General features: G+C 36.8%; 1 protein-coding gene across 5 annotated transcripts in view; it reads left to right on the forward strand.

The window, feature by feature from the left end:
* ARHGAP32 (Rho GTPase activating protein 32) overlaps nt 1-25,227 on the forward strand; it is a 298,270-nt gene that overhangs the window by 167,264 nt on the left and 105,779 nt on the right. For all 5 annotated transcript variants that reach the window (XM_019421406.2, XM_019421407.2, XM_019421404.2 and 2 more), the window contains one exon: nt 14,663-14,749. In XM_019421406.2, the coding sequence (XP_019276951.2) occupies nt 14,663-14,749 (87 nt within the window). The remainder of the gene's footprint in view (nt 1-14,662; nt 14,750-25,227) is intronic.

Here is a 25,227-nt window from a genome sequence, read left to right on the forward strand (position 1 = left end):
TCTTTTTCAAATACTTCTTATGCCTCTGTTGAGTTGATCAAGTGCTTTTCTCTTTCCTCCCATTAATGTCGTATATCACATTTATTGATTGTGTATGTTGAACTCTCCTTGAATGCCAGGGAGAAATCCCTCTTGATCATGGCCTTTTAATGTGCTGTTGAATTTGGTTTGCTAGTATTTTGTTCAGAAATTTTATATTCATGTTCATCGGGGATATTGGTGTATAACTTACTTTTCTTATAATGTCCCTATCTGGCTTTTGGTATCAGGATGTAATGGTTACTTTCATAAAATAAATTTGGGAGTATTCCCTCTTCTTCAGTTTTATGGAAGAGTTTGAGTAGGGTTGGTGTTAATTCTGCTTTAAATGTTTGACAGAATTCACCATTGATGTCATTAGGCCCCGGTCTTTTCTTTGTTAGAAGGTTTTTGGTTATGGATTCAATCTCCTTGTTATCAGTCTATTAAAATTTTATTTCTTCACAGTTCAGTCTTGGTAGGCATAGGTTTCTAAGAGTTTATTCATATCTTCTAGGTTATCCAATTTGTTGACATATTGTTGGTAGGAGTTTCTTGGGATTCTTTGTATTTCTGTGCTGTCAGTTATAATGTCTCTTTCATATGTAATTTTATGTGAGTCTTCTCTTTTTTTCATAGTCTAGCTAAAAGTTTTTCAATTTTGTTTATCTTTTCAAAAAACCACCTCTTAGTTTTATTGATCTTTTTTTAAAAATATTTTTGACAGACAGAGAGGGAGGGAGAGAGGGAGAGAGGGAGGAGCAGAGAGAGAGAGAGACAGAGGATTCAAGCAGGCTCCACGCTGTCAGCACAGAGCCTGACGCGGGGCTCAGACTCACAAACTGTGAGCTCATGACCCAAGCCGAAGTCAGATGTTTAACCGACTAAGCCACCTAGGTGCCTCATTTTGTTGATCTTTTATGTTGTTTTTCTTTTATTCTGTTTTTCTTTTCATTTATTTCTATTTCATTTGTTTTTTGAGTTTTATTATTTATTTCTGTTAACTTTGGGCTTAGTGTTTTCATCTTTTTCTAGTTCCTTGAAGTGTGAAGATAGGCTGTTTATTTGAGATCTTCTTTTTCTTAATATGGGCATTTATCACTATAAGCTTCTCTCAGAACAATTTTTGTTGCATCTCACAAGTTTTGTTATATTGTACTTCCATTTTGTTTTTCTCAAGATATTTTTTTTACTTCATTTTTTCTTTTGACACCTGTTGGTCAGGAGAATATTATTTACACATATTTGTGAATTTTTCAGTTTGCTTGCTGTTATTGATTTTTAATTTCATAACAATTGGAAAAGATACTTGGCATGATTTCAGTCTTCTTAAATTTCCAAAGACATATTTTGTGATATAACGTGCGATCTGTCCTGGAGAATGTTTCGTGTGCATTTTTAGGAAGAACACGTATTCTACTGCTGTTGGATGGAGTATTTTGAATATGTCTGTTAGGTCTTTTTTCTTTTAAAATATAGTTTAAGTCTAACTAACGTCTCCGTACTGATTTTATGTCTGGATGATCTGTCCATGTTAAGTGTCAGATATTAACATCCCTCACTATTGTTGTATTGCTTTTTACTCTTCCTTTTTTTTTCTATAAATATTTGCTTAATATATTTAAGAGCTCTAGTGTTGAGTACATAAATATTTTCACTTGTTATATCTACTTCATGAATTGACCCCTTTGTCTTTATTTAATGACCTTTGTGTGTAACACTTATTTTAAAGTTTGTTTTGAGAGAGAGCATGAGAGAGTGTGTGAGTGGGGAGGGGCAGAGAGGAAAGAGAAAATCCTACATAAGCTCTGTGCTGTTAGCCCACATGGAGTTTGATCTCACAAACGGTGAGATTATGACCTAAGCTGAAATCCAGAGTTGGACGCTTCACCGACTGAGCCACCCAGGCGCCTCTTTTGTGACACTTTTTGACTAAAGGTTGGTTTACTTGGTGTGACATAAGTGTAGTCACCCCTCTTGTCTTTTGGTTTCCATTTGCAAGAAGTATTTTTTCCCTAATCCTTCACTTTTAGTTTATAAATCTCTTCAATTTTAGTCCTTAAAGCTAAAATGAATCTCTTTTAGGCACATTGTAGTTGAATCTCACTTTGTATCCATTTACCTACTATCTGTTAGTCTACTGGGAAATTTAATCCATTTGCATGTAAAATAATCACAGATAGAAGCTGAGAAGATGGTACAGTAGGAGGATTCTAAGCCCACTTTGTGCCCCAGATCCCACTTGATAACACTCACATCAGTGTAAACAATCCAGAAAACAACTTGAAGACTGGCAGAATAAACATCACAACTTAAGGTAGAGAAGGGGCCACACTGAAGAGGGTAAGAAGGGTGGGGAGCTAAACAGACCTGCAGGCCATCTGTGGGAGAATGGGATCTGTGGATGCAGAGAAGGGACAGAAACAGACTCTCACAGTGAGGAGCCTGCGTGGGGAAGCCAAATCCTCATAACATTTGGCTTTGAAAACTAGAGGGGCTGAATTTTGTGAGTTCTTACAGATAGCAGGACTTAAAGCTCTGGGAGAGCTGCAGGGCAATAGGAATTGAGTCCCTGCCCTTAAGAGACAAGCAAAACAAAAAGCCAGGAGAGATACAGCATAGAAACAGTAGTTTGCAAAACACCTGGGCCATATGGGAGAGTTATTTACTAATCTCAGTCTGTGCCATAGACAGAAATGGCTGGGAGACTCCTCCAGGAACAAAGGATCTGGTAGGTGCCATTTCACTCCTCCTCCCCCAAGGTAAATACACTGGCCACCTTTGAGAAACAGCAAACACTTGCTACCTACACCCCCCTGCCCTTTGGTGAATCTGCCCTTTCCAGTCATGCTTGATTCAATCCCACTGCTGGGATAAACACTGCCCACAACAGGCAAAGAGAGCCACAGCTGATGACTGGACTGAAGGAAAAAGGGGCTCAGCCACAACAGCAGGGTGCACGCAACACAAATAGGAGACACCTTTCCAGTAAACATGGAACACTGCACTGCAGGGCACTAGGGGATCTCTTCATGAGGCCATCACTTTCAGGAGCAGGAGATGTAGCTGACTTTTTTAATTTTTTTTTTTTTTTTTTTTAATGTTTATTTTATTTTTGAGAGAGAGAGCATGAGACAGGGAGGGGCAGAGAGAGAGACACACAGAATCTGAAGCAGGCTCCAGGCTCTGAGCTGTCAGCACACAGCCTGATGTGAGGCTTGAACTCGTCAACTGCGAGATCATGACCTGAGCTGAAGTCGGACTTCGACTGACTGAGCCATCTAGGCACCCTGTAGCTGACTTTTCTGACACACAGAAACAGACACAGAGAGTTAGGCAAAATGAGACAGAGGTGTCCCAAATGAAACAATAGGACAAAACTACAGCAGAGGATATAAGTGAAATGGAGATAAGTAATGTGCCTGATAGAGAATTTAAAATAACAGTCATAAAGGTATTTACTGGACTTGAGAAAAGAGTGGAGGACATCAGTGAGACTCTTAACAAAGACATAAAAAAAAAAAAAACAGAGATGAAAAACACAATAAATGAAATTAAAAATACACCAGATGGAATAAATGGCAGACTAGAGGAAGCAGAAAAATGAATCAGTGACCGGGGGACAGAGTAATGGAAAGTAATCAAGCTGAACAGGTGAGAGAAAGTAAAATTATGCAAAATGAGAATACACTTAGGGAACTCCATGACTCCAACAAACAAAATAACATTTATATTATAGGAATCCTAGAAGAAGAGAGAAAAGTGGGCAGAAAATTTATTTGATAATGTAATAGCTGAAAACTTCTTGAATCTGGGGAAGGAAACAGAAATCCAGATCCAGGAGGCACAGAGATCCCCCAACAGAATTAACCCAAGGAAGTCCACACCAAAACACATAATAATTAAAATGGCAAAAAGGAGTGATGTAGAGAGAATTTTAAAAGCAGCAAGAGAAAAGAAGATCAATACATACAAGGGAAACTCCGTAAGGCTATCAGTGGATTTTTTAGCAGCAACTTTGCAGGCTAGAAAGGGAGTGGCATGATATATTCAAAGTGCTGGAAGCAAAAAGCCTGCAGCCAAGAATACTGTATCCTGCAGGGCTGTCTATTCAGAATAGAAGGAGAAGATAAGTTTGCCAGGCAAGCAAAAGTTAGAGGAATTTATGACCATTAACCCAACCCTATAAGAAGCATTGAAAGGGGACTCTTTGAGTGGAAAGGAAAGACCATAAGTAAGAGTAAGAAAAGTGGGAAGCACAAAAGCAGTAAAAAGAAATATATACGTAAAAATCAGTCAAACGATTCACAAAATAAAAGGATGTAAAGTATACCACCATATACCAAAAACATGAAGGTTGGGGAGTGGAAGAGAAGTAAAGAATAAGTTCAAACTGAAGTGACCATCAACTTAATATAGACTGCTGTATGCAGAAGGTGTTATATACAAACCTCGTAGAAACCACAAACCAAAACCAGTAATAGATATGCAAAAAACAAAGAGAAAGGAATCCAAGTATATCACAAAAGAAAACCAGCAAACTATGAGAGAAGAGAGCAATAGAAGAAAAGATCAGAGAAGAACTACAAAAGCCACAAAACAAGTAACAAATAGCAATAAATACACACCTATCAGTAATTACTTTATAAGTAAATGAACAAAATGCTTCAATCAAAAGACACAGGGTGATGGAATGGATAAAAGAAAAAAAACAAGACCTATTTATATGCTGCCTCCAAGAGACTCATTTTATACCTAAAGATACATGCAAATTGAAAGTGAAGGGATGGAGAAACATTTATTATGCAAATGATGTGAAAGTGAAAAGAACAGAAAGCCAGGATAGAAATACTTTTATTGGACAAAATAGACTTTAAAACAAAGACTGTAACAGACAAAGAAGGACACCAAATAATAATTAAAGGGAACCATCCAGAAAGAAGATATAACAATTATAAATATTTCTGCACCCACTTTGGAAGCACACAAATCATAAAACAGTTAGTAACCAACATAAAGGAAGTAGTTGATAGTAATACAGTAATAGTGGGGGTCTTTATCACTACATTTACAACAATGGACAGATGATCCAAATAAAAAAAAATCAATAAGGAAACAGTGTTTTTTAATGACACACTGTACCAGATGGACTTAACAGATATGTTCAGAACATTCCATCCTAAAACAACAAAATATACATTCTTTTCAAGTGTACACAGAACAGTCTCCAGAATAGATCACATATTAAACTACAAAACAAGTCTCAACAAATTCAAAAAGATCAAAGTCATACATGGATGTTTTTTGACTATAATGCTATGAAACTAGAAATCAACCACAAGAAAAAATATGGAAAGAGCACGGAAACATAGGGTTTAAATAATGTACTACTAAACAATAAATACGTCAACCAAGAAATCAAAGAGGAAATAAAAAATTACATATAGAGAAATGAAAATGAAAATGCAAAGGTCCAAAATTCCTTTGGGATGCAGGAAAAGCTGTTCTAAGAGGGAAGTTTATAGCAATACAGGTCTACCTCAAGAAGCAAGAAAAGTCTCAAATAAAAAACCTAACCTTACACCTTCGCAAACTAGGAATAGAAGAAACAAAACCCCAAACCAGCAGAAGGAAGGAAATAATAAAGATTAGAGCAGAAATAAATGATATAGAAACTAAAAAACAAAAAACAATAGAGCAATGAAAACAGGAGTTGATTCTTTGAAAAGATCAATAAAATCAATCTAGCCAGACTCATCAAAAATAGAGAGGACTCAAATAAAATCACAAATGAAAGATAACAACTGACGCTACAGAAATCAAACAGTTAGAATATTATGAAAAAGTATAAGCCAACAAATAGGACAACCTAGAAATGGGTAAATTCCTAGAAACATATAACCTACCAAACTGAAGGAGGAAGAAATAGAAAATTTGAACAGAATACCAGCAATGAAATTGAATCCATAATCATACAACTACCAATGAACAAAGTCCAGGACCAGACTGCTTCACATAATTCTATCAAACATTCAAAGAAGAGTGAATACCTATTTTTCTCAAGCTTTTCCAAAAAATGAAAGAGGAAGGAAATCTTCCAAATTCCTATGAAGCCAGCATTACTCTGATACCAAAACCAGATAAAAGCATCACAAAAAAGGGAACTACAGGCCAATAGCTCTGATGAATATAGATACAAAAATTCTCACCAAAATATTAGCAAACTGAACCCAACAATACATTAAAAAAAATCATTCACCACAATCAAGTGCGATTTATTCCTGGGATGCAAATCAATTCCTGGGTTCAGTATTTGCAAATCAATCAGCTTGATACATCACATCAATAAGATAAAAGGTAAAAACCTTATGATCATTTCCATTGGTACAGAAAAAGCATCTGACAGAGTACAATATCCATTCATGATAAAAGCCCTCAACAAAGTAGGTTTAGAGGGAACATATGTCTAATAATGAAGGCCATATATGAAAAACCCACACATCTTCAATGGGGAAAAACAGAACTTTTCCTTTAAGGAACAAGACAGGGATGTCCATTTTCACCCCTTTTATTCAACATGGTACTGGAAGTCCTAGCCACAGCGATGAGACAACAACAACAACAAAATAAAAGGCATCCGTTTTGTTAAGGAAGAAGTAAAACTTTCACTTTTTGCAGATGACATGATACTATATATAGAAAACCTGAAAGACTCCAAAAAATTAGTAGAACTGATAAATGAGTCCAGTTAAGTTGCAGGATACAAAATCAATGTAGAGCAATCTGTTGGATTTCTATATACTAATAATGAAGCAACAGAAAGAGAAATTAAGAAAACAATCCCATTTATACTTGCACCAAAAATATTAAACTACCTAGGAGTAAGCTTTACCAAGGAGGTGAAAGACCTGTACTCTGAAAACTATAAAACGTAGATGAAGGAAATTGATGACAAAACAAAGAAATGGAAAGACATTCCATGCTCATATATTGGAAGAAAAAATATGGTTAAAATGTCTATACTATCCCCAACAGTCTACACAAAACATTTTAATTCAGTCCCTATCAAAATGCCAACAGCATTTTTCACAGAACTAGAACAATTAAAAAATTTGGAACCACAAAAGACTCCGAATAGCCAAAGCAGTCTTGTAAAAGAAAAACAAAACTGGAGAATCACAATTCCAGACTTCAAGCTGTAGTAATCAAAAAAGTATGGTACTGGTACAAAAAGAGACACATAGATCAATGGAGCAGAGTAGAAAGCTCAGAAATAAGCCCACAATTATATGGTCAATTAATCTTTGATGAAGAAGGCTAACTAGGCAATGGGAAAAAAAAAAAAGTCTCTTCAACAAATGATGTTGGGAAAACTGGACAGCTACATGGAAAAGAATGAAACTGGAACATGTTCTTTCACTATACAGAAAAACAAACTCAGAATGAATTCAGGACCTAAATGTGAGAAACCATAAAAATCCCTGAAGAGAGCACAGGTAGTAATTTCTCTGACATCAGCTATAACAACATCTTTTTTGATATGTTTCTGGAGGCAAGGGAAACAAAATAAAAAAGAAGGTATTGGAACTATATCAAAATAAGCTTTTTGCACAGCAAAGGAAACAACCAACAAAACTAAAAGACAACCTACTGAATGGGAGAAGGTATTTGCAAATTACATATCCAGTCAAGTGTTAGTATCCAAAATATATGAGAACTTATAGAACTGAACACCAAAAACAAAACCAACCAACCAACCAACCAAACAAAACCACACCAGTTAATCCAGTTAAAAATGGGCAGAAGACACGAACAAAGATTTCTCCAAAGAAGACATCCAGAGGGTCAACAGACACATGGAAAGATGCTCAACACTGCTCATCAGCAAGAAATGCAAATCAAAAACCACAGTAAGATAATCACCACACATCTGTCAGAATGGCTAAAATCAAAAACTGAAGAAACAAGTGTTAGTAAAGATGTGGAGGAAGAGGAACCTTTGTGTACTGTTGGTGGGAATACAAACTGGTACGGCTGTTGTAGAACACTGTGTGGAGGTTCCTCAATAAATTAAAAATAGGACTACCCTAGGATCCAGTAATCACAGCACTGGGTATTTATCCAAAGAACACAAAGACACTAATTTGAAGTGATACATGCGCTCCTGTATTTATTGCAGTATTATTTACCCTTGATCTTAGCCAAAGGCTGAGAAGCGATATCGCAGCATTATTTACAATAGCCAAATTATGGAAGCAGCGTGTATCCATTAATAGATGAATGGATAAAAAAGAAGTGGTATATATATATACAATAGAATATTATTCAACCATCAAAAGGATGGAATCTTGCCATTTGCAATATCATGGATTATTGTATAATGCTAGAGAATATAAGGCTACCCGAAATAAGCCAGTCATAGAAGAACAAATACCATGTGATTTCACTCATATGTGGAACTTAAGAAACAAAAAACAAATGAGGAGGAAAAAGAAAAAAAGAGACAAAGCAAAAAAAATGAGCTTTTAGTTTAAGAGAAGAAACTGATGGTTACCAGAAGTGAGGTCGGGGTGAGTGGGTGAAGTAGGCGAAGGGGATTAAGAGAAGGGAATTTATGAGTCCTGAATAATACATGGAGTTATCAAACCACTGTATTGTATACCTGAAACTAAAATAACAATTTATGTTTATTGGAATTAAAAAACAAATTGTATGGGTGAGACCCTAACCAGGCAAAACTGATAACTGCTGCCCCTGGGCTGACCTGCATTTTGGCTCTATAGATGGGCAGAGCTCCTGGTGGGGCTTTCTTATCAGGCAAGGTTGCCAGCAGGGGCATGGTGCCACGGTGTCATGGTACCAGTATCCATTGGCTGGTTGCTCTGTGTCGCACCCCCCTTTTTTGTTACTAAGTGACCCTAGGTGGTCTCCCTCTGCCAATTCCTTCAGTGTTCCCTGTGAGGAAAGACAGGAATGGGCCTCCTGAAGATCATGTCTGAGCATTGGGGAAGTTGGATATCTCTAATGGGCTCTTTTCTCCCAAAGGATGATCACAGTCCTAGGGAATCCTTTCAGTGTGGTGCTATGCTGGCCTGGGAAAGGGGTGATAGTCATCGTGAAACCACTCCTCTTTACCTTCTAATGTGACTTTCTTAATTTTTGTGGTCTAAGTTTTGTGTTGACCTCACCTCCCAAGTTCTGGGATTTTCAGAAAGGTATTCTTGTGTGTTGATAGTTGCTAATGCCTGTTTTTGTGTGGGGGTCTAGAGTCTGCGCTCTCCTGTTCTTCCTTCCATCTTCCTTTTTAATTTTTTTTGTTGTTGTTGAGACAGAATATGCACTTGGCAAGCAGGTACGGGAGGGGCAGAAGGAGAAGGAGAGAGAGAATCTTAAGCAGGCTCCTTTCCCAGTGTGGAGCTTGATGCAGGGTTAGATCTCACGACTGTGAGGTCATGACCTAAGCCGAAATCAAGACTCAGACAGTCAACCGACCAAGCCACCCAGGTGCCTCATCCTGTTCTTCCATCTTCTTTATTTATATTTTAATGTTTATTTCTTTATTTTGGGAGAGAGAGAGACATAGCACATGAGTGGGAGAGGGGCAGAAAGAGAGGAGAGAGAGAGAATCCCAAGCAGGCTCCACACTGTCACTGTTAAGCTTGATGCGGGGCTTGAACTCACAAACTACGAGATCATGACCTGAGCCAAAACCAAGAGTCAGATGCTTAAGCGACTGAACCACCCAGGTGCCCCTTAGATTGTTTTTTTATATTTATTTTTGAGAGAGAGAAAGAGAGCGAGCCTGAGCACGAGTTGGGGAGGGGCAGAGAGAGAAGGCGGCAGAGCATCTGAAGTGGGCTTTGTGCTGACAGCAGAGAGCCCGATGGGGACTTGAACTCCCCAACCATAAGATTATGACCTGAGCTGAACTTGAATGCTTAACTGACTCAGCTGCCCAGGAGCCCCATATTCTTCCTTTTTCCTGATATGACTTCTATAATCTCTTTATGTTTTTCTCTTTTGCCTTCTGGGATTTTCATAATGCATGTGTTGGTCTTCTCGAAGGTGTCCTACTGGTTCCTGAGTAACATTTCACCTTTTTAAAAAAAATGTTCATTTATTACAGGGGAGGGGTAGAGAGAGAGGGACAGAGGATCCAAAGTGGGCTCTGTGCCTGACAGCAGCGAGCTTGGTGCGGGGCTCAAACTCAAGAATGGCAAGATTATGGCTGACTGAGTCCACCAGGTGCCCTACATTTCACTTTTTAAAAACTTTTTCTTTCTGTTCTTTGGACTGTATATAGGTTTATGCTGCTTTCTGAAACTTTTCATTTTACCACTTTGCTTTGATGAAGACCTACATTAGTAGAGTAACGACTTTTTTTCATAAAAGTGAAAACCCTTTTTGGATTTCTTTCAGTTAGCAAAACCAGGTACCAACTAACAGAGGTCTTTCGTAAAAGTAAGGTGGTGTAATGTAGACTTTTGAAAGGCAGGGGATACTCTTTGCTTTATACCATTTTGCCTTTTAAAAGGTTTCAAAGGCTCTCTCTCAAAAATAAATAAACATTAAAAGATTAAAAAAAAAGGTGGGGGGTGCCCGGGTATGGATCAGTTGGTTAAGCGTAGGACTTTGGCTCAGGTCATGATTTCACGGTTTGTGAGTTCGAGCCCTGTGTCTCAGCTGTGCTGACAGCTCAGAGCCTGGAGCCTGTTTCGGATTCTGTGTCTCCCTCTCTCTCTGCCCCTCCCCTGCTCGTGCTCTGTGTCTCTCTCAAAAGTAAATAAACATTAAAAAAAAAATGTAAAGGTTAAAGGAATGCTCTACTTTTTGGATAGTGAGGGAAACCTGTGTTTTGACTTATTCTGTCTTTCAGTAAGCTGATTTTTCTTGCCCAAATCTGCTGTTGATCCCTTTAGTGCATTTTTTAGTTTTAGTTAGTATTTAGATCCCTTTAGTTAGAATTTTTAGTCATTCCCCAGATTCGTTTTTTGTTCCCTTTTTTACTTTCTGTTTCTTCTTGATATTTTCATTTATTTATAAATTGTTTTTCATGTTTCCTTTAGTTCTTTGTGGTTTCTTTGACTTCTTTGAGTGCGTTTCGTGTGGTACATTTAATATGTGTTAAGTCCTATATCTGGACTTCTCAGGGATAGCTTCTATTGGTTTATTTATTTATTTTTTTTCATGTCAATGACTCATGCCTTCTGGTTTCTTTGTATATCTTGTGATTTTGTTGTTGTATACTGGACATTGGATATTATAATGTGGTAACCCTGGGAACTGGATTCTATCCCTCACCACAGGTTTGCTGTTTTTGATACTGAGGGCTGCAGTCTATGTTTTTAGTGACTTTAACAGACTATTTTTGAAAAGATCATGTTCCATGTCATATGTGCTCACTGAAGTCTTTCTTCTTTTACTTGTGTTCAGGTAGTATTTTGTCAGGGAATTCCCTGAATGCCAAGAACTAAAAATAAAAAATAAAATAAAGAAAAAGCCACTTCCTCCAGTCTTTGCATACTTCCTTTGTGTTGGGGCACTCATTCAGCAATGAACCGGGCTTTTTACAGCTCTGACAGCCTGGAGAGTAGAGGTGAAAGCTTAGGTCTTCTCCTGTCTTTCGTGCATGTGTCCCAGCCTGAACATGTTCATGGGTTTCTAGAGTGCTCTCGTTTCCCAAGGAGCCTCTCTCCTCAGCTCTTTCTCCTGGGCTTTAAGCTGACTATAATCTTTTGCTTCATATGACTGAAGACTTTTAGTTTATTTTACAATATCTTAGCAACGCTGCTTTTTTAAATCCCTGAATGAGTTCCAAGTTAGGTGAAAAACCCAGAGATGTGTGCCGTGTGTCGGTTCTTCATGTAGCTGCCAGACAGATTAGAAGGGACATGCAGTCGTTTGTCAATGATGTCTCTCCTCCTTCTGGACCCAGGGAAAGGGGGTCCCGTACTTGGGGCCAGGACTGCTATCCACAGGAGTGCTGCCAAGATGGGGAGGAGTGGAGCGAGGGTGGGTGAAAATGCCACAGAGTTTTTAAGTTGGCTTTTTCTTGATTCAGCGTTCTCATGGTGATTGTAAACCTTTACTGTATTCTAGCATACTGCGAAAGTTGGTTGGGAGAGTTTTTGCTTGTTTGTTCATGTTTCTGTGAAGGGACTGGGATTTGCAGTTGCCTACTTTGCCATTTTACTGACATCATTGGACCATCTGTCTTTGCTGTTCGTTCCTCCACATCCATCTTTTTGCCTTTTGGGGGAAGTTTCTTCTCTTCTTCCTGACCGTCTCCTCCCCCCAGTTCTGTTTAGGAAGATTGATTTTATTTCTAGTCTTTACTTATTTTATAGTTACTGACATTTTAATTTATTTTTATTTTTAATTTTTTTTTTAAGTTTATTTCCAGAGAGAGAGAGAGTGAACATGAGTGGACGAGGGGCAGAGAGAGAGGGAGAAAGACAATCCCAAGCAGGCTCTGTCCTGTCAGTGTGGAGCCCAACATGGGGCTCGATCCCAGGAATCGTGATATCATGACCTGAGCTGAAATTAAGAGTCAGACGTTTAACCGACTGAGCCACCCAGGCGCCCCTGTAGTTGCTGTCATTTTAAAGTTTTATATTCTCCCTTATGGTTTGGATGTTTAGAAATCTTGTGTGTTTTTTTCCCATTGTGGGGAAAGTGAAAATTGGTGAGATATCTGACGATCTATTTATGCTTTACTGCTAAGCCACCAGTTTTCTGACCTAAGGGAGAGCATGCGCTCATTCTCTGTCTCAGTCTTGAGTGCCTCAGAGGGCCCTCTGCGCTTTCTTGCCCTGTCGCTGTCTACACTGGTTAGCTGCCGTGTGCTCGGGGAGACTTCACACACTGCACAGGTTCATCTCTCTCCGTTCTCCTGGTTTATCTGTCTCTGTTCTCCTGCTCTTGCCCGAGCTGTTGGTGCATTGACCCTGTCTATATACCTGGGGAGGGGGGTGGGTATTGTCTCTCTGTTACAAGATTTTCGTTGGAATTTTAGTTCATCAACTCTAGTCCATATGCGGTCTTCATGGTTTGGCTGGTTTCTGCTTAACCCTGTCTAATGCACGTTCTTTATCCTCCTGCATCTTTACCAGGCTTCTGAGCATGTCTATGAGTCTGAGCACGTCCATGAGTCTGAGCACGTCCATGAGTCTCTTCTGTCTCATGAATGTCTTGTCACTTTCTACAACTTAGTTCATTTAGGTTTTTTCTCACCCTTAATCCTTTTTTTAAAGTATGATTTTGTAGTGAATCTGCCTTATTTTGACTGGTGTGAGAATAATCATTATCCTGCGAACTTCTACCTCAGACCAGAATGTTTTTTTTAATACCTCAGTGATCCTGCTTTCAAAAATAGAGACTATGTCTTCATATTTTATTTTTATAATATTAGCTATAATGATAGGTAACATTAAGTACTTACTGACTACCAGGCGTCTTGGTGAACACTTTCTGTGCATTATCTCATTTGATCCTCACAAACTTGAGAATAAGCATTATTATTTCATTCCCATTTTCCTGATGTGAGATTATATGGGTTGCTCAATATTGTACAGCTAGCTAGTGACACTTTTTTTTTTTTAATTTTTTTTTTAACATTTATTCATTTTTGAGACAGAGAGAGACAGAGCATGAACGGGGGAAGGTCAGAGAGAGAGGGAGACACCGAATCCGAAACAGGCTCCAGGCTCTGAGCTGTCAGCACAGAGCCCGACGCGGGGCTCGAACTCACAGACCGCGAGATCATGACCTGAGCCGAAGTCGGATGTTCAACTGACCGAGCCACCCAGGCGCCCCGCTAGTGACACTTTTGAACTCAGGGCTGTGTGTCTCTGGAGCAGAGTTTGTAAACGTAATATAAATGTGAGAAGAGAATTGTATGTGGAAAAAAGTCACAGAGCAAGTGGCATGATGAATGACAATGAACATTCAGCCTAAATACTGGGGAAAAAATGAAGAGCAATTAATTCTGTGGCAAAGTCTTCTGGAGAATACATGCCTCCTTTAAAGGGTTTGGTCACTTTTCCGTTCCAGCCGGTTGTTGCTCATATGAGAATATGGGTCCGATATTTCAGATTTTCTGATTTTTCAAAGAAGTCAAAATGTGTATTTTTCCTATGAAACGACCCCATTTCTAAATTTGAGCTGCTGGTTTAAAAACAAGTAAAATCTAGTGTACAGACATACATAATTCTGAAGTGACATGTGTCTGCAGGCCCGGACTATTCTCTGGGAAGTCAGTTTCCAGTCTGTGTAATAAAGCCTGAGCCCTCTCTAACCCCTTGGGCATGCTGTCTCTCAGTGCCTGCCTTACTGCCTTCCTTTCACATATGTGCTAAATAAGGAGGTGAAGACCTACTCATGAATGAATGTATTTTATTTCTTTCTGTTATGCAGTTGTGCTAGTTTAGATTTAAGTTACAAAGACAATTCTTAGAAACGTAGTTTTTGAAAAATCCTGAATTCTTCATTTTGTCTTCCGTAAGCAGTAGATTTCCATTAAAAGGCCTATCTTAGAGCAAGTTAACGTGAGGGTTCAAGTATTACTGAATGCCTCGTTTATTCGTCATTAATCACAACTTTCCCTCTCTTCTGCCCTTTTTTTTTTTTTTTTTTTTTGACATAGCTTTCGCTTTCAGAAGAACAGAATGAAGTAACGAAAAATGGCTGTGAATCTAAAGAGCTGGTCTACCTCGTGCACATTGCTTGTCAGGTAATTTTGTGGATGTGGAGGCTCCTTTTAGTGCATTTCTTCAATGGCTAATAGAATTCGCAGAAAGATACCTGTGTGATACTGAAGTGGAATTGGACACTGCATGACTATTGTTAAGAAAATAAATGGTATCCTTTAAAAAAGAGATAAATGTGTTCGTACAATATTACATGGAGTGCACAGTTTAGTATTGTAACTTGCATATCTTCTATCTGCATCTTTAGAAAGTTTTTAAGGTTTTAGACGTTTGTGGATGAATACCAGTGACGATGGCAACACAGATGTTTTGTTTTATTCTTTGTCCCCGTCATATTGGCAGTTCTGCATGTACTCAGGGTTGAAACAATTAATAGAATCAGTCTTACAGATACTTAATTTACAGACATAATTGAAAGCTCTTCTTGTAAGAGTAAAGGAAATACATCGTTTATTGACAATTAGATTAAATGAATCAGCTACTGGTCCCCTATCACAGTAAAAGAGCAGATGAAGTTCTGCCTGAGATGCTCACTTTTCTAACCAAGACAGTACGTTTCACTATAGTGTCTGTAGTGTATGTGGTGTATATAGGGGGGTGTGTGTTTTAGAAGGGCACTGTTTCTTGACTCTTAGTATTGAAACTTTTGTGAGGGGGGTGCCTGGGTGACTCAGTCAAGTGTCTGACTCTGCTCGGATCATGATCTCATGGTTCATGAGTTTGAGTCCCACATCAGGCTCTGTGCTGACAGCTCAGAGCCTGAAGCCTGCTTTGGATTCTGTGTCTCCTTCTCTCTCTGCCCCTCCCCCATTCTCACGTTGTGTGTGTGTGTCTCTCAAAATAAATGAACATTCCAATTTTTTTTAATTTAAAAAATAAAACTGTTGTGAGTGTAATTACTGTGACTTCTCTTAATGAGATTTAAAAAGGGTCATTGTAGCATTATTTCCTCTGTCAACTAAGTAGTTTAGTTCCTGTTAATTTACTTTACATTCATTAAGCCTTATGTCTAGTTTTAAGTTCATAATTGTAAAGTAAGTGTTTTTGAGGGAGGCTTTCTTTTGTGCAAAGTTTTTAGTTTTCTTTGGGAAAGAGTTAGATAAGGGCATTTATGTTTTTTTCCCCTCAAAAAGTGTTATTCCTTCACCTGAAGTTAAAAATTATATGATCTTGAAAAATCTAATGCTTATCTCATGAGAAATCCCTGACTTCTTAGTCTTCGTGACTTTAAGGAGAACCTTTCAGAATTTAGTGCTTTATTTATAGATGTAAGAATATGAGATTGGAAATTGACTTTAGCTTGTATAGAAATAAGATGGCCAAAGTTTCATATTGTTTAAATATGTTTTATTGTGTGTCATCTTAGTTCCTTTGAGGAAGTAGGCAGCTCTGAATCACTGTTTTGTGTCATGTTTCAAAAAATGCTTCTATTTCTTGACTTAATTTTTAAGTGAAAGTTTCACATGTTCTATGGTGAACCATTACTCACACATTAGTGTAAATCATATCCTCTTTATCTAGAGTACATGAGTGGCATGTCAATAATGAATTTATTAATCCCTCTATGACCTAACATCTTTTAGCATCTTTCCTTCTCACCATTAATTTTCATATGTTCTGACAATGCAAATAGTTTTCTCATAAGCAAATCAAAATGTTATAAATACTGGTACCATATTTTTAAGTGAACTTGAAAAGGTAAGCATGGTATTTTGGAACCATATGCCAGAATGTATAATTGTCACTTGATTATGCTTAGTGAATTAGTTACCTAGCTACTTAGACTATTTCCTGGTTGCAAGTATCTTGTCAAGCTGCTTAAAAAAATTCAGACTACTTGGTACGCTATTCATTACATCAAAGTAGTAATTTACTGCAATATGATAATGCCATTGTACCTCTCTGTAGCACTGAAAGTAATTATTGATGCACACCCCCTCCCCTCCCGGCTTACTTTCTGTATTCTTGCCATATGTGTTGGCCATAAATCGTATTAAATTAGAATCATATATATTTTTTAATAACTAAAATTATAGAGACTCATAGTCAAACCCTCTCATTTTTGCCAGTGAGGGAATTGAAGCCCAAATTACTGACGTGGCTTTCCTAAGTTCTGTAAAATCTTAGCACTAACTTCTAGGGACTTCAGTTTCCTGATGATCAGTTTTTCCTGCATGTCGGTGGAATTTACAATCTAGAACAGACTTAAGAGATTGCCTAGTCTTCAGATAGGATATGATCACCATTACATGCTGATATAAGCTGTACGAGAAACCACTTTTTCACATATTGCATATTTTTGCTAATTTCTAATTTTTAATTAAAGTAAACTTGGAATTCTTTTTATTTAACCCAAGTATTTGTCTTTCATCTGAACCCACTCTTCTCCTGTTCTTTTATCCTAGAAAATGGCCAATTTTCTGTGAAAATTCTGAAAAAACTGTGGATTTTTTTTCCAGCTTTTTGGAGGTTAAATAATACTGATTCTCTTAGGTCTTATCTTTGAAACTTTAATTGTCCTTTCATCTCTGCCTTTCAAGTTTTTATTTCTTATTAAATTGTGAATTCAGAAATGTAAACCATGTCTTTCATACTGAATTGATACAAATTCAGTAGGCATTTTGATTACCTATGTGTTTATATAAGTACACAGATACTGCGACATACAGTACAACATTTAATTCTTACAACAACTGTGTGAGGTAAGTAGTCTGTGTTTCATTTTACACATGATGAAGACTCAGGAATGTTAATAACTTCCCCAGGGTCATAAAATTAAAGAGAAAGACCAGGATTTGAACCTCAGTCTAGTGTTTTTGTTTGTTTGTTTGTTTGTTTTACTGTTGTTGTCTAATATGATTTATACTCGGTTAGCTACTCTGAAATCTGCAAGCATATTGTAAATGGTAGTAAAGAATTACAGAAATGCACTGAGAGTGACAGTCAAGTTTCTTTGTATGACTTCAGTGGAGAGAGTTCGTGTGTACATATTTTAGGACATATATATGTGTCTTTTTTTTTCTCATTTAGAAGTGTGGGTTATAGGTTTTTAGGATAAAAATACTTTTAGAAATTTTGGAAAATATGGGAAATGGAGAAAAAAGAATAAAATTGCCGTAACACTACTACCCTGATATAGTCTCTGCTTACACTTTTGTATATTCTTGCTTTGTTTTCCATAGTTGTATTTTAGGATTGGATACAGAGATATATATACAGTTTTATGTAATTATTTATAAAGCATTCCTCCGTTGGTTATAATCTCCCTGTAAACATTCATTAATTAATATACTGAAGTATAGTTGACATACAATGTTATATTGTTTTAGGTGTACCAACATAGTGATTTGACATTTACATGTGGTACATGTTCACCATGATACGTATACTTACCATCTGTTACCATACACGGTTATTACAACATTATTGACTCTGTTCTTTATGATGTACTTTACATCCCTCTTAGTTATTTTATAACTGGAATTTTATATCTCTTAATCCCCTTCACCTATTTCATGCATCCCCCACCCTTCTCCCCTCTGGCAGCCAGTTTGTTCTTTGTATTTATGAGTTTGTTTCTGTTTTGTTGTTTGTTCATTTGTTTTGTTTTTTAGAGTCCACATATAAATTAAATGATAAGGTGTTTGTCTTCCTGTGTCTGACTTATTTCAGTTAGCATGACCCCCTCAACGTCTGTCTGTGTTGTCACAAATGACAAGATCCCATTCTTTTTTTAATGGCTGAGTAATATTCCATGTACCTATATTCCATAACTTCTTTATTCATTCACTTTTCAGTTGACACTTAGGTTGTTTCCTTATCACATCTATTGTAAATGATGCTGCAGTGAACACAGTAGTGCATATATTATCTCTTTGAATGAGTGTTTTGTGTTTTTTGGGGGGGTAAATAGCCCGAAGAGGAATTGCTGCATCATAGGGTATTTCTGTTTTTAAATTTTTGAGGAACCTCTACACTATTTTTTTTTTAGTGTTTGCGCCAATTTACATGCCCACCAACAGTACATAAGGGTTTCCTTTTCTCTATATCCTTGTGCCAACAATTGTTATTTCTTGTCTTTTTGATACTATCCCTTCTGACAGGTGGGAGTAACATCTCATTGTGGTTTTGAGTTGCATTTTCCTATGATTAGCAATGTTGAACATTTTTTCATATGTCTCATGATCATCCGTATGGTCATTTTCTTCCATTTTCTTTGGAAAAATGTCTGTTCAGGTGTTGTGCCCATTTTTAAAATAAGATTGTTTTTCTGTGTGTGTGTGTGTGTGTTCGGTTATTTGAGTTCTTTGTATATGTATATCTTATTTGATATATCACTTGTAAATATCTTCTCCCATTTAGGAGGTTGCCTTTTCATTTTGTTGTTGGTTTCCTTCTCTGGGCAAAAAAAAAAAAAAAAAAAAGCTTTTTAGTTTGATGTAGTCTCAATTTTTAAAAAAAAAAATTTTTTTTTTACATTTATTTTTGAGACAGAGAGAGACAGAGCATGAACGGAGGAGGGGCAGACAGAGAGGGAGACACAGAATCGGAAGCAGGCTCCAGGCTCTGAGCCATCAGCCCAGAGCCCGACGCGGGGCTCGAACTCACAGTCTGTGAGATCATGACCTGAGCTGAAGTTGGACGCTTAACCGACCGAGCCACCCAGGCGCCCCAGTCTCAATTTTTTATATTTGTTTTTGTTGCCCTTGCTTGAGACAAATCCAAAGAATAATATTGCTAAGACCAATGTCAAAGAGTTTATTGTCTGTGTTTTCTTTGGGAAGCTTTATGGTTTCAGGTCTTACATTTAGGTTTTGAATCCATTAAAAATTTTTTTTGTAACATTTATCTGAGAGAGAGAAAGAGACAGAGCATGAGTGGGGGTGGGGCAGAGAGAGAGGGAGGCAAGAATCTGAAGTAGGGTCCAGGCTCTGAGTGGTCAGCACAGAGCCTGTGGCGGGGCTCGAACTCATGAACTGTGAGATGGTGACCTGAGCTGAAGTCAGACACTTAACTTATTGAGCCACCAGGCACCCCAGGTCTTGAATCTATTTTGAGTTTGTTTTCATATATGGTGTAAGGAAGTGGTTCAGTTTCATTCTTTTGCATGTAGCTCTCCAATTTTCCAAACACCATTTATTGAAGAGACCATTGTATATTTTGCCTCCTTTGTCATAGGTTAATTGACCATATAAGCATGAGTTTATTTCTGGGCTCTCTACTCTGTTCTGTTGATCTATGTGTCCCTTTTTGTGCCAGTACTATACTGTTTTGATTACTGTAGCTTAAAGGTGTAGTTTGAAATCTAGGAGCATGATACCTCCAGCTTTGTCCTTCTTCCTCAAGATTGTTTTGTCTGGATCTTCTGAGGTTGCATACAAATGTTAGAATTTTTTTGTTCTCGTTCTATGAAAAGTACTGTTGGTGTTTTGATAGGGTTCTAGTTTTATGAAAAGTACTGTTGGTGTTTTGATAGGGATTACATTGAATCTATAGATTGCTTTGAGTAGTATAGACCGTGAAACAATTTTAAATCTAGTCATGAGCATGGTACATCTTTACATTTATTTTTGCCATCTTTCTTTCATTAATGTCTTACAGTTTTCAGAGTATAGGAGTTTCACCTCCTTGGTTAAATTTATTTCTAGGTATTTTATTATTTTTAATGCAATTGTTAGTGAGATTTTTTTCTTAATTTCTCTTTCTGTTTGTTATTAGTATATGGAAATGCAACAGATTTCTTATATTAATTATATTAATTATCAAATTCATTAATTATATTAATTATCTAATATTAATTATATTAATTTTGTATCTGCAACTTTACTGAACTCATTCATTAGTTCTGATAGAGTTTTTCTGTGAAGTCTTCAGGGTTTTCTATATATAGTGTCATGTTATCTGCAAATAGTGACAGTTTTTACTTCTTCCTTACCAGTTTATATTCCTTTTACTTCTGTTTCATATCTGATTGTTATAGCAAAGACTTCCAGTACTTTGTTGAATAAAAGTGGTGAGACCTCATCCTTGACATGTTCCTGATCCTAGAGGCAAAGCCTTCAGCTTTTTGCCATTGAGTATGATTTTATCTGTAGTTGTGTTACATATGACCTTTATTATGTTGAGGTATGCTTCCTCTATTACCACTTTGTTGAGAGTTTTTATCATGAGTGGATGTCGAATTTTATCAAATGCTTTTTCTGCATCTATTGAAATGATGTGTTTTTTTTATTCTTCATTTTGTTAATGTGGTGTATCATTTTGATTGATTTGTGGATATTGAACCATCTCTGCATCCCTGTCAAATCCCACTTGATCATGATGTGTGATCCTTGTACTGTTACTTTATTCTTCTAATATTTTGAGGATTTTTATAGTTCCATTCATTAGGGATATTGGTCTGCAGTTTTCTTTCTTTGTAGTGTCTTTGTCTGGTTTTGATATCAGAGTAATGCTAGTTCATAGAATGAATTTGGAAGGAGTCTTTCCTCTTCAGTTATTTGGAATAGATTAAGCACGCTAGGTATTCAGTTTTCTTTACTTTTTTTTTTTTTCTCCAGTTTCACCTGTGAAGCCATCTGGCCCTAGACTTTTGTTTGTTGGGAGGTTTTTCATTATGGATTGAATTGTATTACTAGTAATTGGTCTGTTCAGATGTTCTTTTTCTTCTTGATCAAGTCCTAGAAGATTTTATGTTTTTAGGGATTTATCTGTTTTTTGTAGGTTGTCTGATATGTTGATGTGTAATTGTAGTAGTCTAATAACTTTTTGTATATCTGGGATGTGAGTTGTAAGTTCTCTTCATTTCTGATTTTATTTACTTGACTCCCTTCTTTTTTTTCCTTGATTAGTCTGGCTAAATATGTTTGTTTTTTTACAGATTTTATTTTTTAAGTAATCTCTACATCCATTGTGGGGCTCAAACTCACAACTCCAAGATCAAGAGTCACAAGCTCCACTGACTAAGCCAGCCAGGCACCACTGCCTAAAGGTTTATCAACTCTTAGTTTCATTGATCTTTTCTGATGTTTTTTAGTGTTTACTTCATTTATCTGCTCTGATTTTTATTATTTTGTGTCTCCTACTAACTTTGGTTTTGTTTCTTCTTCTTTTTCCAATTTCTGTGGGTGTAAGTTTAGATTGTTTGAGATTTTTCTTTTTTCTTGAGGGAGGCCTGTATTGTTCTAACTTTCCCTCTTGGGACTGCTTTTGCTATTCCCTTAAGATTTTGAACTGTTGTGTTTCCATTTTCATTTTTGTCCAGATACTTTTTTTTATTTCTATTTTGATTTCTTTATTGACCAGTTGGTTATTTAGGCTCGAAATGATTGTGTTTTTTCTAGTTTTTGCCTTGTAATTGATTTCTGGTTTCATACTGTTGTTGTGGGAAAAGGTGCTTGATATGATATCAGTCTTTTAAAATTTATTGAGACTTGTCTTGTGGCCTAACATGTGATATGTCAAGGAAAATGTTGCATGTGCACTTGAAAAGAATGTGTATTATGCTGTTTTGGTAATGTTCTGTACATATATGTATGTCAGGTTTGTCTTAAACACTGTTTCAGGTCACTGTTTCCTTATTGATTTTTCTGTCTGGACACTGTATCCACTGATGTAAATGGGGTGTTAAAGTCTCTTACTATTGCTATATTACTGTCTGTTTTTTTGCTTTTTGTCTGTTAATATTCGCCTTATATATTTAGGGGCTTCTGTGTTGAGTATAGAGATATTTACAATTGTTACATTATCTTGTTGGATTGATGTCTATCATTATGTAATGTTTTTCTTTGTCTCTTCTCATAATCTTTGTCTTAAAGTCTATTTTGTCTGATAGGTGTATTGCTACTCCAGCTTTCTTTTTGCTACATTTGCATAGAGTATTATTTTTCATCTTTTTACATTCGGCCTGTATGTATCTTTATGTTTGAAGTGAATCTCTTGTAGGCAGCATATAGATGGGTCTTACATTTTTATCCATTTAAGTTGCCTATTGTCTTTTGACTGGAGCATTTAGTCCATTTACATTTAAAGCAATTACGGGTAGTTTTGTACTCATTGCCATTTTGTTCATTGTTTTCTAATTGTTTTTGTATGTCTTCTCTTGTTCTCTTACCTCATAACTTGATGACTTTATTTAATGTTATGTTTGGATTCCTTTCTATTTATTTTTTATGTATCTAGTATAGATTTTTGCAGTCAGTATGAAGTCATATGTAACACTCTTTGCATATAGTAGTCTGTTTTAAGTTTATGGTCTCTTAGGTTAGAACACATTCTGAACATACTACATTTTTACTCCCCATCCCCATGTCTTTATGTATTTGAATTCATATTTTACAGCTTTTTACTCAATGTGTCCCTTAACTAGTTATTGTAGATATTGTTGATTTTACTACATTTGTCTTTTAATCTTCATACCAGCTTTATGAGTGGTTGATTGACCATCTTTACTACATGTTAGCTTTTACCAGTGAAATTTTTCTTTCATAATTTTCTTACTTTAGGTATGGCCCTTTCTTTTATGCTTAAAGAAATCCTTTTAACTCTCTTAAAATGCCAGTTTAGTGGTGAAAATTTAAAATTTTGCTTGTCTGGAAAATTCTTTATATTTCCTTCAATTGTGAATGAAAAATTTGCTGGTAGACTGTTCTTGTTTGTAGGTTTTCTCCTTTCAGCAGTTTAAATATATCATGCGTATTCCTTCTGGCCTGAAAACTTGCTGCTGAAAAATCAGCTGATAGTCTTATGGGTGGTCCCTATACTTACTACTGGCTTTTCTCTTGTTGCTCTTAAGATTCTCTCTTTATCTTTAATTTTTGACATTTAAATTATGTGTCTTGGTGTGGTTCTCTTTAATTCAGCTTGTTTGGGGCTCTCTTTACTTCCTGGACCTGGATGTCTATTTTCTTTCAGATCGAGGAAGTCTTCAGAGGCTCTTTAAGTGGAAGCCTCAAATTTAGAGCCTCTGTGGGAAGTAGTCTAGGCCATCTGGTTACAATGATAAGTCATTATATAGTCCGAGTGCTTGTTACAATATTAAAATCTAGTATAACATGGTCCTGGAACAGATACCTGTCAGACAGCTCTCATTTAGCCACATTGGTGTGTCTGAGGAGAATATTAAGCATTTTTAAAGTGATATTCTCTTGAGGCACCTGGATGGTTTAGTCGGTTGAGCATTTATCTTCAGCTCAGGTCATGATCTCGCAGTTCATGAGTTCAAGCCCACAGCTTGTCAGCTCTGTGCTGACTTCGGATCCTCGTTCTCCCTCTCTCTGCCCCTCCTTCACTTGCTCTCCCTCAAAAATAAAATAAACATTAAAAAGCAAATAAAGTGACTCTCTCAGATGCTTGGAAAATAGATCTTTAATGCCCTGCCCAACTCCCTGCCTCTCATACTAATCCCGATTTAGAATAAGTTGTCTTGGGGTGCGTGGGTGGCTCAGTCAGTTAAGTGTCTGACTTCAGCTCAGGTGATGATCTCATGGTTCATGGGTCTGAGCCCCGTATCACGCTCTGTGCTGACACAGATGGTTCTGTGTCTCCCTCTCTCTCTGCCCCTCCCCCACTCACGTGCCCTCTCTCTCTCTCTCTCTCTCTCTCTCTCTCTCTCTCTCTCTCTCTCTCTGTCTCAAAACTAAATAAACATTAAAAAAAATTAGAATAAGTTGTCTTAACCAATATAGGCATATTGTTTTTCAGATGTTCCCTCCATTATCGTTTTATTCTGTTCTTTAAGTAAACAAACTGAAAAAGTGTATTGTGTAGAACAAACAGATTAGCTTGTGTGGATGAAAAAACACTCTTGTGTCATAATATTGAATCTGAATGGTAATACTTTATCTTTTCTGAAAATCATACTAATTTTTCCTCTGTCTATCCCCTACTTTTCAGAAAACATAATGTGTTTACTTTGAATTTAATAAAAATTAATAGAAATTCTAAAAAAATTGTTATATGTCAGAAGATACTAGAAAAACCTTTACTGTCTTAAGTGTTGAACATTCACTAATTTTAAAAAGCCCAAAATGAGATAAGCACTCACAGTAATTGAACCCCACTATGTGGAATAAATCACTTATGAGTATAATGTCAATGGTAATATGTCTCAGTACCACTCTATATTCAATTGTTTTATTCTTTAGCAAGTAAGTGAACATCAGCATTTACTTACTTACTTATTTAAGTTTATTTATTTATTTTGAGAGAGAGTATATGTGTGGGAGGGGCAGAGAGAGAGGAGAGAGAGAGAATCCCAAGCAGTCTCTGCACTGTCAGTGCAAGGAGCCCAGTGCGGGACTTGAACTCACAAACCTGTGAGATCATGACTTGAAATGAAATCAAGAGTTGGATGCTTAACCGACTGATCCACCCAGGTGCCTCTCAGCTTTTAAGTGTTACTTTTAAAATGGCAAATTTAAACCTAGCTGTTTCAAGAATTTATTCTAACGTGTACTCCAATGAAAATCCTTCAGGATTTTTCTGTTCTGTGAGTATAGGT

This window comes from Panthera pardus, unplaced genomic scaffold (genome assembly GCF_024362965.1).
Source record: "Panthera pardus isolate Hobbes unplaced genomic scaffold, ASM2436296v1 HiC_scaffold_12, whole genome shotgun sequence".
Lineage (NCBI taxonomy): Eukaryota > Metazoa > Chordata > Mammalia > Carnivora > Felidae > Panthera > Panthera pardus.